Source organism: Eumetopias jubatus, unplaced genomic scaffold (genome assembly GCF_037043125.1).
Source record: "Eumetopias jubatus isolate StellerSeaLion01/CBP00866 unplaced genomic scaffold, mEumJub1_p1.0 scaffold_3, whole genome shotgun sequence".
Classification (NCBI taxonomy): Eukaryota; Metazoa; Chordata; class Mammalia; order Carnivora; family Otariidae; genus Eumetopias; species Eumetopias jubatus.
This window is the reverse complement of record NW_028274809.1, coordinates 29,969,910-29,983,118: the sequence shown is the minus strand read 5'-3', so window position 1 is coordinate 29,983,118 and position 13,209 is coordinate 29,969,910. Positions and strand designations below refer to the sequence as shown.

The 13,209-nt window shown below is 39.5% G+C and overlaps 1 protein-coding gene across 1 annotated transcript in view; it reads left to right on the top strand.

Annotated features, from left to right (window-relative positions):
- The window catches only part of ADAM23 (ADAM metallopeptidase domain 23), a 165,454-nt gene that overhangs the window by 77,718 nt on the left and 74,527 nt on the right, over positions 1 to 13,209 (top strand). Inside the window, exon 4 of the mRNA XM_028112217.1 lies at positions 8,170 to 8,233. Coding sequence (XP_027968018.1) covers positions 8,170 to 8,233 — 64 coding nt within the window. The remainder of the gene's footprint in view (positions 1 to 8,169; positions 8,234 to 13,209) is intronic.

The following is a 13,209-nucleotide window of genomic DNA, read 5'->3' as shown; positions in this document are numbered from 1 at the left end:
TTGCCAGGAGCAGCAATTCCTTTCCTGTCACGGGTCTAAAATTAGCCCTTCATTAATTTCTTCCTAAAGGCACTGTGTTCCTCCTCTTTTAAAAAAAAAAATACAGCTTGTATTGTGGCTTCTTATCTTAAAAGGTAGTATATAGTCATCGTAAGAACTTTAGGAATTCAGGGGTGGCCAAAGAAAGAAAATAAAAACCGTTGAAAGTTCCACAGAAAACATTAGCTCGCTGTTATATTTGAGTGTCTATCTTTGCAGATTTTTTTTTCTTTCAGTAATGTAAACATACTTTTAAAAAGTTACCAAACATAATATTCTCTCATTTGCTTTTTTCACTGAACAATGTTGTAAACATCTTTCCAATTGTCTGTAAAACCACGTATTAAAAAAAAAAAACCGGGGCGCCTGCGGGGCTCAGTTGTTAGGCGTCTGCCTTCGGCTCAGGTCATGATCCCAGAGTCTTGGGATCCAGCCCCGCATCGGGCTCCCCGCTCCGCGGGGATCCTGCTTCTCCCTCTGCCTGCCACTCCCCCTGCTTGTGTTCCCTCTCTCCCTGTGTCTTTCTGTCAAATAAACAAAATCTTTAAAAAAACAAAAAACAAAAGAAACCAAAAAAACCCAACTCATACCTCCATCATCTTCAGGAACTCATCCTGTGTGTATGTGTGCGCGCGCGCGCGCCTATGTGTGCATGCGTGTGTGTGTGTGCGCGCGCGCTCTCGCCTGGTTATTTCCTCAGGAGACCTTTATGAGTAGCGTTTAGGAGATTATAAAAACTTGTGGATTTAAAAGGTGAATATGATAGCTGTTGCCAAATTGTCCTCAGCAAGACGCACTAATACACATTCCCAGCAGTAATGTGTGGAGTGCTCGTTTTTCTGACTTTTGCCAGCTCTGGCTGTTATTACTCATTTTTACTTGCTAAACCGATGGGAAAAATTGGTCTCTCATGGTTGTTTTAATTTACAGGTCTTTTATACTAGTGCAGTTGTGCATTTGTATATAATTGAAGACCATTAGTATTTCTTGTTTTCTTTTTCCGTGAACTGCATTTTGCGCGTTCTGTTTTGCTAATTGCCTGCCCACATCCTTTGCCCATTTTCTATGGAATTGTTTATCTGTTTTTACTTGGTTTTAATTTTGGCTCCTTATGTTAAGGATGGCAACCCTTTGTTTTTCATATATTTTGCAAATGTTTTTTCTTAGTTTCTCTTGAAATTTTGTGTATCATATTTCTTAACTCGTGGAAGTTTAAAATTTTTTTATAGTCGTATCTCTTGTTTTTTATAATTTCTGGGCTTAATATCGTGCTTAAAAAGGCATCTTGTTCCTAACATTCGGCTGTATTTTTATAGCTTTATTTTAAAAAATATAAATCTTTAATGTATATATTTTTAGTTTGGTGTAAGATATGATTAGGGATCTAAACTTCCCAAAATGTTAAGTCACTTGTCCTGTACATATTTATTCTTTATTCTCTTTCTTACCAATTTAAAATGCCATTATTTTCATAAAGTTTTTGATATGAACGTGAATTTCTTTTCTGTTCTTTTCGTGTCTTTTCTTTTCTGTTCTCCCCTTTGGGCCATTTGTCTAATCAGGTTGTGCTCTGTATCTTGGTTATTATAACTATAATAGTAATATAAATTAATAGCAATATCCTATTGCAACTCCTTTTTTAAGAAAAATGTTTGGGTAGACATAAGCATTTGTTCTTTAAGATGAACTTTGGAATAATTTTGTCAATTAATAAAAATTTGCTGGATCTTGCTTGGAATTAATATTAAAGTTATAGGGTATATGTACATCTATGCATATGTATATATATGAAATTCCTTTCTGTTTTTGTCATTATTGGTAGAAACTTCTCCCCTAAACTATTTCTAGGTGGTTTTTGCTGGTGCACATAAAAATGTTTTGTTTTGGTCTTTTTTTTGCATATTTATCTTGTAACCAGCTACCTTATTTAATGCTTATTATTTCTGTTAGATTTTCCATTAGTTTCTTTATTATTCTTTTGACCATTTCATGCATACTTGGAAAGAATGGAACACTTTGTAAACATATGTGCAGTTTTTCTGATAAACTGAAAAATGGAAGAAGCAGGGAGTTCTTATCCTAGGACATGGCAAGAATTGGACTTGGAGGAGAGCTGTCTGTCCTGGACAAGGTTATAGGAAGGCAAGGTGGATCACAGGTCCATATCCATTCTCTACGATTTTGCTGTGTGTTTAATAGCTGTAAAAAAGAAATGTTGGGAATGTCGGAAGAGAACCCGCATTGGCAATATTCAACACATTACAATATTCATTACTAGCTTAAATTTGTGCATCAAAGCATTTCAGGTATGTGTAATTGTGTTCAAAAGGTATGGTGTTTTTATTTGGATTCCATTTTCCCTGTGTTTAAAAATCTTTTTTGTTTGACGATGTATGTGGGTAAACCACATATGTGAGACTACCTGGGACTCTGTTACGGAGGAATCTCAGAATTACTGGTGTATACTTGCAGAAATATTGGCAGCCACTTCATACGGTATGACTTCAAGCCAAGGAGGAAAAATTGAACATCTTTCATTTTTATTTAGTTAAAGATCTCTGTTGATACCACCTCCTCAGAAGGGAACTCTTAATTGACTACCCTCATTGGCTGATGAAGCCAGGTTGGGTGGTGGTCATCAGCTTTTACATCTCAAGTTCATTCCTCCTTTCTCTTCTAGCTCCTCCTTTGTCTACTTCCCTGTCTATTAACTTGCAGCCCTGCCTGTGTTCCCTGTTATATTAGACTAGGGTGTTACTATTATGGTGCATAGGGCCATCACCTATGAGATGCAAGAGCTCCTCCACCTTAAAATTTTGGCCGCAACCTCTTAAGTGATTTAGGAACTCATTAAATTCCTGTTGTGACACTCAAAGAGGTTTACACCCTACATCCTGCTTCTGCTAGGAGTGTTCTCCACCTGCAGCTCTCCTCCTATGAAATATGCCCACATTCCCAGCCCTCGCCTAGCAGGCTGTCTTTGTTTGACTTAACACAAAGCTTCTATTCAATCTGTAATTACTTTTACCCACTTAACATATCATTTCTACTCTTTGAAATTCCAACCTCTTCATGCCTACAATCCTTTAGCACAGCTTAAAAGTCTTACTGTATTGTTTACATTCAAAGGATTATATATTTTCTAGCTGAAACACTTTGGATATAAAAATTATTTTAGGTGGGATGATTAATTTTTTTCCTCAACCCTGAGAAAAGTGGCTATTGAAAAATCATTTGACTTTTAAGCCTATTGTTTTCAAAAAAGGAAAGCAACATAAGGACAGAGGATAATTATAAGGTTACAAACTTATGCTCGTAGGAATGTACTGAGTTTAAATTCTATGTCTCTCTTCATTACAAGTTATAGTAATTATTTGATGAATTAAAAATATGTATGTGTATAAAAGGAGAAAAGAGAACCTTCAAGTGTAAAAAGGGAACAGGCATGGTGCTTCATTGTACAATGCTATTATGCTCAAAGCCCCATGAAGTTGCTCATCTCCATAGTGACCAGTGTTTGTTATTAAATGAATGAATGAGACCTGGTGGAGAGGGCAGCAGGAGACTTCTTGGGTAAATCTGTCAGGGGCCACTGGGCATGATCAGGGCTTGCAATATTGAGAAGCTAAGCCCTGTCAAACAGAAAATAATCAGATGAGTGAATATACATTATGAAAGTAGACATTAGTGGCAGTCTTGTTTTTCTACACACAATTTTTTACTCTTTGTTCACATAAATGTTGACTTCTGTTCTAATCCCAGTTTTGAACACATATGGAAGTAACTTAAGGGTTTTACTGTTTTACTACTGAGGACTGAATTAAAATATTTGTGCTACTGTTCACTTAAGAAGGAGGACCTCGCGTGACAAGAAGCATGGCTGGTCGAGACCTGACAAGTCCAGTGTACTGCAGTGAATGTGGATTTATAGCTTCCTGGCTTCCACATCTCTGACTGCTGACTTGTCTCCCACTATCTACCTCCTGATGTTAGGCACTCAGAGAGAGAACCCAAGGACACTGCCCAAGGTTGTCCTAAAATGGTGGCCATATAAACATAATCACAGAGGCCAAAAGCAACTGGAAAAGGAGACATACTCACAGACTGCTTGCTTAGTAGCATCTCAGCTTTAGGATACTTTTCATTTCACAGACTAGCGTGACTTTCCACATAGAACTTGATGTACGTACCTAAAATTTGACTTTGAGGTAGGGTAATCATATGTCCCAGACCTTCTTGGTTTACATCTGTTGTCCTGGCATAATTATTAATGTGCCTCTTTGCACTCCCCAAAATGTCCTGATTTGGATGATAAATTAGATGACCATCCAGTTGGTAAGCCTTGGTGCTTGCTACTATTCTTCTCGACTTTTCCCTAGATCTACTGATGAAGGAATGCCCTGTTGGCCTCTAGGTTCTTTTTGAAGAGTTCATTCTGCTCCTAGCAACCCACACAATTTTTTAATCAGGGGTATAAACTGTGAGGATTCGACACATTTCAGTGTTGTTCAGTTTCAGTGAATGTAGATTTCAGACCTGGGCTTCTAGAGACTGATAGTTTGACTGTTTTTTATAAGGAAGTAAATGACTTTGAACTCATGTAGACCAGATGGTTTTCTTGTGCTCCAGCATTTGTCTTTCCTAGCAAGGAATTTCTTTCTTTAAAGTAAGGGATTCAAGTTATTTAAAAAAAACAAAACGGGGGCGCCTGGGTGGCTCAGTCGTTAAGCGTCTGCCTTCGGCTCAGGTCATGGTCCCAGGGTCCTGGGATCGAGTCCCACATCGGGCTCCCTGCTCAGCAGGAAGCCTGCTTCTCCCTCTCCCACTCCCCCTGCTTGTGTTCCCTCTCTCGCTGTGTCTCTCTCTGTCAAATAAATAAATAAAATCTTTAAAAACAAAACAAAACAAAACCCTAGGAGTCATCCACCCTTTTTGGTTAATAAGATTTTTGGGCAGAAGGGATTCCTAGTAAGTAACTTTTCCCAGTTCCTAGGGTGCTTGGCTTCTCCATAATGAGCCTAAGTGGAAGATATAAACCTTTGGGAGTTTTGATCACTTGGCTATTCATGGGCCTACTTTCGTTAGACACAGAAATCTCAAACTTGAGGACTCCAACAAATATATATATATTTATATAGGAAAAATCTCCCCAAGGCATATTTCTCTCTTTGTGTCAATTTCCAATGCTTAGATCTTGTAGCAGCTTTCTTTGTACATTTACTGATGATTCTGAAATTCTTTGAACATTACATTTCTAAATTTTTCTTTGTGATAAATCTTGGAATTAGGATAGTTGAAACCATGTTTCTGTAATAAAGATGAAATCTGAGCTTTAACACTATAGAGTTTTATCTCTTACCCACCTTATGGTCCAATACAAGTTGAGTGGTTTTCCTGGGAAGCTCTTCTCCAGATCATGATGTAAGAACTTAGGCTGCACCCATCTTGTATCCATGCCATCTGGGGCACGGGGCTTCCAGAGTTGCCATGGAAGAGAGAGCTTGGATAATCATGCATGGAGTATAATAACCACACTAGAGGGGTAGACATCACTTCCCACCATATCTTATGAGCCATAATTCAATCTCTCAGCCTTAACCTCACTGCTAGAGAAGGTTTGAAATGTGGCCTCACTGTGCTAGGAAGGGGAAAGTGAAATGGGATATGGTGGCCGCATAGCATCATTTCTGCCACAGCTCCCTTCATTGGTTTGATTCTTGGCTCACTTGCCATGTTTTAATAGTCTTACCGTTCTCCTGCTCTCAGAGTTCAGCATCTTCAAGGTGTTTACCCTTGTTCTTCATATTTGAGTAAAATCACATTCAGTCTGACTCTAGATAATTCATGTTCTTTTCACTTCCTCAGTGGTACAGATTCACCATGAAGGTGCAGAGTGAGGGTGTTCAAGAGAATTTCCTTACTCCAGTTCTTACTGTCTCTTCCACCTTGCTTTGAAATTCCATCCTACAGTGACCTTTATCAGATTTGGTGATTAATGATTAGAATGCTATTATATGCCCTTGTCATCACAAGCAAATAAATTTGTTTTCAACTCTTAGACATGCTCCAGTGATTGTGTGGTTGAGAATTTTGAAAATAATGAATTACCTGTAGAAAGAGGTAAGTAGAAGGTAGTGAAACCTCTCTCTGCCTTGGTGTTATGGAAACGTTCCTCAGAGAAATGTTACCATCAACAGCCCTGTTTATGTATATTCACAATGCTAGTCGCTGACTTAATGAACTAGATATGAAAGAAATTTCTGCACCCTGTCAGGTATTTTCAAGTACATAGAGTTAAGAACTGTTGTTACTTTGACTATTAACTTTGATTTTTAAAAGGGAACGAGTAGATGTACCATTATTTAGTTTCAAATGTAGAAACATCAGTAGATACACATTTGATTAGTAATTTCTTTTTTTTTAAGATTTTATTTATTTATTTATTTATTTATTTATTTATTTATTTATTTGCCAGAGAGAGAGAGAGACAGGGAGAGAGAGAACTCAAGCAGGGGGAGTGGGAGAGGGAGAAGCAGACTCCCCGCTGAACAGGGAGCCCGATGCGGGGCTCGATCCCAGGACCCTGGGATCATGACCTGAGCCGAAGGCAGACACTTAACAACTGAGCCACCCAGGCGCGCTTGATTAGTAATTTCAATAGAAAAAGTTGTCCAAGGTGCCAGAATCTGCCTCATTTCTGTGTTGTAAAGGTTGACCTTCAGCTCATGCGGGAGACCATGCTGGTGCACGCCTGGGTCTCCCCCTCTGTTGACTGGCTCCAAGGCACCTCCAGTCTTCCTCATTGGGGCATGTTAGAGCTGCATCTGTTGCAGTGCTTCCATACTTCTGTTAAAGCAGTAATGTCAAGATTTCCTAACAGGAAAACCTACACTTAGGCAGAGCTAGAGAAAGTAAAATGTCAGAGTAGGAAGGGCCCACATCTGGCTCATACATAGTAAGACCTACTTTTGTCCTCTTCTTATCGTTAGGGTGAAATGAGTTAACCTCTTTCTAGTCCCTAGCACAGCGCTTAGGACCTAGTGAGTGTTCAGCACATGGAACTTACCATTTGTCATCATTATTTCTAGTGGCAGAACCCAAAGAGGAACCCAGATGCCCTAATAGTTGCCTGCTGTTTTCCGAGGCACATAGTTTGCATTCCCCACATTGTATAGGGAGAAGTGTGTTTGGAGAAATTGAATTAAAATAAAAGCAGTGGCAGCCTCATTCTCATTGCTGAGCATGGACTTGGGGCTGAGTTCTGGGCTACGCATGGTGTGTGCTTTCACATAACCTCCAACATCCCATAAGATTCATACTCTCTATCGCCTTCGTTTGACTCAAGTAAAGGCAGAGTTGGGTAACTGGCCTGTGGTCACAGCACAAATAAGGGGCTGCACCAGGCTTTAAATCCAACTTTGTCTGACTTCAAAGTCTTTATTTTTAACTGTTATTTTATTCCAGGGGTTGGCAAACTATGGCCCACAGGCCAAACCGAGCATACCTGGTTTTGCATAGTCCTCAGGCTAAGAATATTTTTTACATTTTTTAAATGGTTGAAGAAATTGAAGAAGAAAAAATGTCATGACACAGGATGATTAGGTGAAATTGAGATTTCAGTGTCCATAAATGAAGTCTTACTGGAACATGGCTATGCTCATTTGTTTACATCGCCTGTGTCTGTGTCTAGAATTGAGTAGTCGTGGCAGAGTCCGTGTGGCCCGAAAAACCTAAAATATTTACTATCTGGCCCTTATTCTATACTTTTCCTCAGTGATTATGTTTTTGAGATTCCAGTTATTTAGAACATAATTTTGGGATTTTTATAAGGTCTGTCTCCTGTTACCTGCCTTTTCTGTTTGTTTCATATTAATTAACCTATCAGTCAAATGATGCATAGTGTGTATAAACAGAGTTCAGCCTATATTTTGTCTTTTTTTTTTGAACAGAGTGAGGAAAGATTTGTTACTGGAGAACGTTCGAGGCTTTTGATGAAAACTTGTTCGTGCTTGCCGTGGCGGGTGGCTCTTTGTGGTCTACACGCCCCTCGTAGCCATCTACTGAGCTGATTATTTTTAAACCTCTAAGTGTCTTGGATGCAGAAATCACTCTATTTTCTTTCCCTTGTAGTGGTTTGCTGTCTTCTGATTACGTGGAGATCCACTACGAAAATGGGAAGCCACAGCACTCTAAGGTATAGTTAAGAACATATGGAAATCCTGCAGCATAAACATGCTTGCCCATAGAATTGTTCATTGCACACTGCATTGTTTTGATGTCTCTCTCAATAAAATGAGCTGTCCTCTTGTGCAACAGTGCTATTTTCAAATTTAAAATAAGTTTAGGAGAGACTTATTTAAAACTTATAAATGTTCGAGATAGCATTAGCGATTCTGTATATTCAGGTCAATAAAGAAATGTTTATTGTTTTGGTTATACATACAGTATCTTCTGTAAATGAATGGTATAAAGAGCTATACAGCTCCATAGCAATACCTTCAAGTAGTAGATCACCAGCTCATGGTCATAGAGTCTGAATGATGAGACTAGAATGGCTGTTTAGTCCAAGAGACTTTGGTGCCTGAGAAGGGCAGAGGACAGGTGGGGGAAGGGAGATTCAGGGAACACTGTCCTTAATCTTCACAAGAGTTCTGGGAGATGGATATTATTATTTCTGTTGTGCAAAGGAAGGAAGAAATTGAGGCAAAGAGGGGGCAGATAAACTTACCCAAGGCCACCATGGATTGTCATTGAAAGCTAATTGGGTACTTGATTTCCTTCAGTGGAGATTAAGATTTTTTTTTTTTTAATGTATTTATTTGAGAGAGAGAGAATGAGAGCACGAGAGGGAAGAGGATCAGAGGGAGAAGCAGACTCCCTGCCGAGCAGGGAGCCCGATGCGGGACTCGATCCTGGGACTCCAGGATCATGACCCGAGCCGAAGGCAGTCGCTCAACCAACTGAGCCACCCAGGCGCCCACCTTCAGTGGAGATTAACTATTCTTTTAATGGAGTGTCAATAAGGAGCAGGTGGGTTTAGATAAGGGAGACAGTGATCTCTACCAGTCAGGATGAAAATCCTGGGGATGGCTACATTCAGAGACTGATTTGTAGGAAGTCCACAGAGTACCACTGAACCTAAGCTGTGTCCATGGAGCAGATACCACAGGCACAGGAGAGGAAACAGGGAAACAAAATACAATGGGAAACTTTGTTTTTTTTTTTTCTCCGTTGCTAACGAGTATTGGCACAGAAGTGGGCCTTTCATGTGTGGGCTTGCTGGGTTGTGTAGCACAGAGAACTAGGTTTTTTCAGTGTGATAGCTTCTCACCAAATATTTATGGGTGGCCTTCATTGTAAATACTGCCCAGGGGGTTCTGGAATTTCTCAGGATTTATAACTGTCCAATTAACAGTGGGCACATTTGTAATTTGATGCGTGTTTTAAGCCTTTGAATTTTATGCCACATATTAAGAACTTCCAGTTATTATTCTTATTGTTCTGTCAGTTTTTGCCTCAGGCTGCATCTTGGGGGTTGTTGAAGCTCCCGAAAAGTGGATGCTGTGGAAAGTGAGCAGAAATGCTAAATCAAGCACTTGAACGGTGCTTTCTGGCATTTGTACAAACCAAAGCTTCCGTCAGCTGAGCCAGGGCCCTGAGCACTGCGGGTGCTGAATCATGAGTTTGGAGTAGAGAAGATTGCACGAGAACTTTATAGGCTTAGCAAAGGAGCCACATTTGCAGGCCACAGTAACCTGAGTCGAACATCTCACTAACAAGTTCAGTCAGTTTTTTTTTTTGTTTGTTTTTTTTTAGAAGCAGAATAGCTAATTGGCCTCCAGAGGTCATTTGAGGTCCCAGATGGAGGCCTTACTAATAAGGCACATCAAAACTCATATCAGTTACAACTAGAATTTAAGACAAAGGGTAGTTCAGCTGTGGCAAAGGAAGTGTTTATTGCACTTTGTTTTTGTGGTCATTGCTTTTCTCTTGATGCCTCATTTTCTTCAAACAGATCGTATACCCAAACTTATTGCTTCCTATATAATGAGTTAATGGTAACAGTCTGTTTTTTATGTGTCTGTATTTATATATATAACCCCCAAAACCAAGATGACATGGTGCACAGTATGTTGAAGCAGAATTTTTTTTAACCTAATAATATTATGAACATTTTTTTTAAGATTTTATTTATTTATTTGACAGAGAGACACAGTGAGAGCAGGAACACAAGCAGGGGGAGTGGGAGAGGGAGAAGCAGCCTTCCCGCTGAGCAGGGAGCCCGATGTGGGACTCGATCCCAGGACCTTGAGATCATGACCTGAGCCGAAGGCAGACGCTTAATGACTGAGCCACCCAGGCGCCCAATATTATGAACATTTTAACATGTATTAAATAATCTTCTAAACTTTTATTTCTAAAAATGTGTAATATTCTTTCCTATTCATTTGCCATAATTTATTTAAAAATCCCATAGCAATAGACATTAGATTGCTTCCAATCTTTTACTATACAAATAATTTGTAAGGAAAGTCCTTCCTGATACATTTTTTAAAAGATTTTATTTATTTGAGAGAGAGAGAGAGAGAGAGAATGGGGAGGGGCAGAGGGAGAAGAAAGAGGGAATCTGAAGCAAACTCCACAGAGCTGATGCGGGGCTCGATCTCATGACCCCGAGATCATGGCCTGAGCTGAAGTCAAAAGTGAGATACCCAACCACCTGAGCCACCTGGGCGCCCCTCCTGATGCATTTTGAACCCATCTTTAATAATTGCTTAAGGATTAATTCTGAGAATGGGATTTGCTGGGTCAAAGCATTGGTCCCTTTCTTTAAAGTCTTTTGGTACATACTGATAGTTTTTCTTTCTGAAGGTTTATTTAGATCCACACTCTTCCTACCATTACATACATATTTTTTAAAACTTTTTTTTTTAAACTTCAGATTGCCTTCCATGTTAAGAAAATCTTTGTACAGAGTACCAGCGAAGGAAATTAACATGTAAGGATGGTTAGGTTAATTAAACCTGTTTCAACCCAGCGTGCAACCTTTCTTGCAAAGATTACACACTGTTTAGACAAAAATACATGCACACACACTCTGTTATTCACTAGAGATGAAAAGAATTACGCCAAGCCTATTTGGCTTTAACTTTAAGTGGAGACATTTAAAATATGCCAAGAATTAGTTTCAAACAGAATGATGAATCCACACTTTGAAGAAGCTTGTCAAAGTTTTTCCACTTCACCACCACCAAGCCCCTACCTAGTTCCCACTTCTTGCCAAGAGAGGCCAGTGTCTTAGGCTTTTATTTTTATTGGATGAAAGTGGGTTAAAGGGACTTCTTTTCCTTGTGAAGCAAAGATAGGAACTGGAGAGGTCAACGAATTAAGTAAACAACCTAAGAATAGGTGTCAGGTATCAGTGAATGAGTATGGAAGCACTTTTGTTCTGCATTTGACAGAGCAATAGCTTTTGTTAGAGTTCCTACACAGTATATGATAAAACAACTTTGGTGACTTGTTGATTGACTTTGTTGATGAAACTATTAAAAACGAGTTAATTTTTGGTGTTTTAGTTCTTGCATAAGTGAACTAGGTATCAATACGACAGTGTAAAAGTCCTTTTCAACTTTAACGTATTTCTATTAAGTTCCTTTTAGGCGAACCAATAACTTTGAGTGCTTACTAATGTTTTGGTTTCAATTGTGCTTAGGAAAAGAAGTATCAGCTGGCCAGCAATGGAAAACTGAACAGATAGATGCTATGCTCCCATTCCCACTTCCCTCTACTTTATTACTCTTTATCATTATTGGGCAGGGAAAATGCCCTTTCCTAGCTCTGTTTACTTCTTCCTGTCCCCTTCCTCACTCCTGCTCCGGGAAGGAAGAGCCACTTAACTGATGGGAAGGAGTTGGGTATGTCTGTGTTGTTCTTATTCCCCTTCTTTTATGGGATCCACCTCCTACAGGAAGAGCACGTTCTCTGTACTTTTCCACACTCTAAGTTGCACAGTGACAGCCTAGTGTGTGTGTGTTGTTGGTGGGGGTTTCTTGTTCCATGTTGTCTATCCCCAGGTGGGTAAGTCTAGCCAACTCAGGGTGTGGCATTAGCAGGCCTACTGGATTCTCAGCTGATCCTCTCCTCCGGTATAGCACTAGCAAAAATGAAGGTGACACTTTGATCTGTTTCAGTCCTGGGTCACTCTCTCATTTGGTTTTAAACTTGTGTGGCTACCACCTCACACGCTCAAGGATGCCTATGATCTGAACGATGGACAATAGTAAGTGCTGATGAGGATGTGGAGAAGTAAAACCCTCACAGACTTCTGGCAGGAATGTAAAATGGCGGAGCTGCTTTAGAAAACACTTTGGCAGTTCCTCAAAAAGTTAAGCGTACAGTTACCTTATGATCCAGGTGTTCTACTCCTGGGTAGATATCCAACATATGTTTAAGCAAAAACTGGTACATAGACGTTCACAGTAGCATTATTCATAATTATCAAAGAAGTGGAAACAACCCAAAAGGCCATCAATTGATGAATAAATAAGATGTGATATATCCACACAAGGGAATATTATTCAGGCATAACAAGTAAGGAAGTACTAATGCATGGTACAACATGGATAAATCTTGTAAACATTATGCTAAGTCAAAGAAGCCAGTCACAAAAGTCCATATATTGTATGATTCCATTTGTTGAAAATGTCCAGAATATGGTTTGGTTGCCAGGGGCTGGGGGTGAGGAAGAGTGGGAAATGACTGCTCACGGGTGCAGGGTTTCCTTTTGAGGTGATGAAAGCATTCTGGAATTAGTGGTGATGGTAGCACCACCCCTGTGAGTAGACTAAAAACCACTGCATTACACTCTTGACAAGGGTGAATTTTATGGCTTGTCACTTATATCTTAAAGGAAAAATAAACCCTCAGGTGGGTTTATTTACCCACCTTCTCAACAAACATGAATCCTTTGCTCCTTTCGGATTGGTCTTGTCACTCAGGCACATGAATAAGTCATTCGTATTCATTAAACAGATAACTGATTCAGCTTACTATGATCCAGTCCCTGTTCTAGGTACTGGGTGTACATCAGTGAACCAAGCAGATAAAAATCCCTGTCTTTGTTCTTTGCTTTATCACTGTAATCACATCACTCTCCTAGAAGTTTTCATA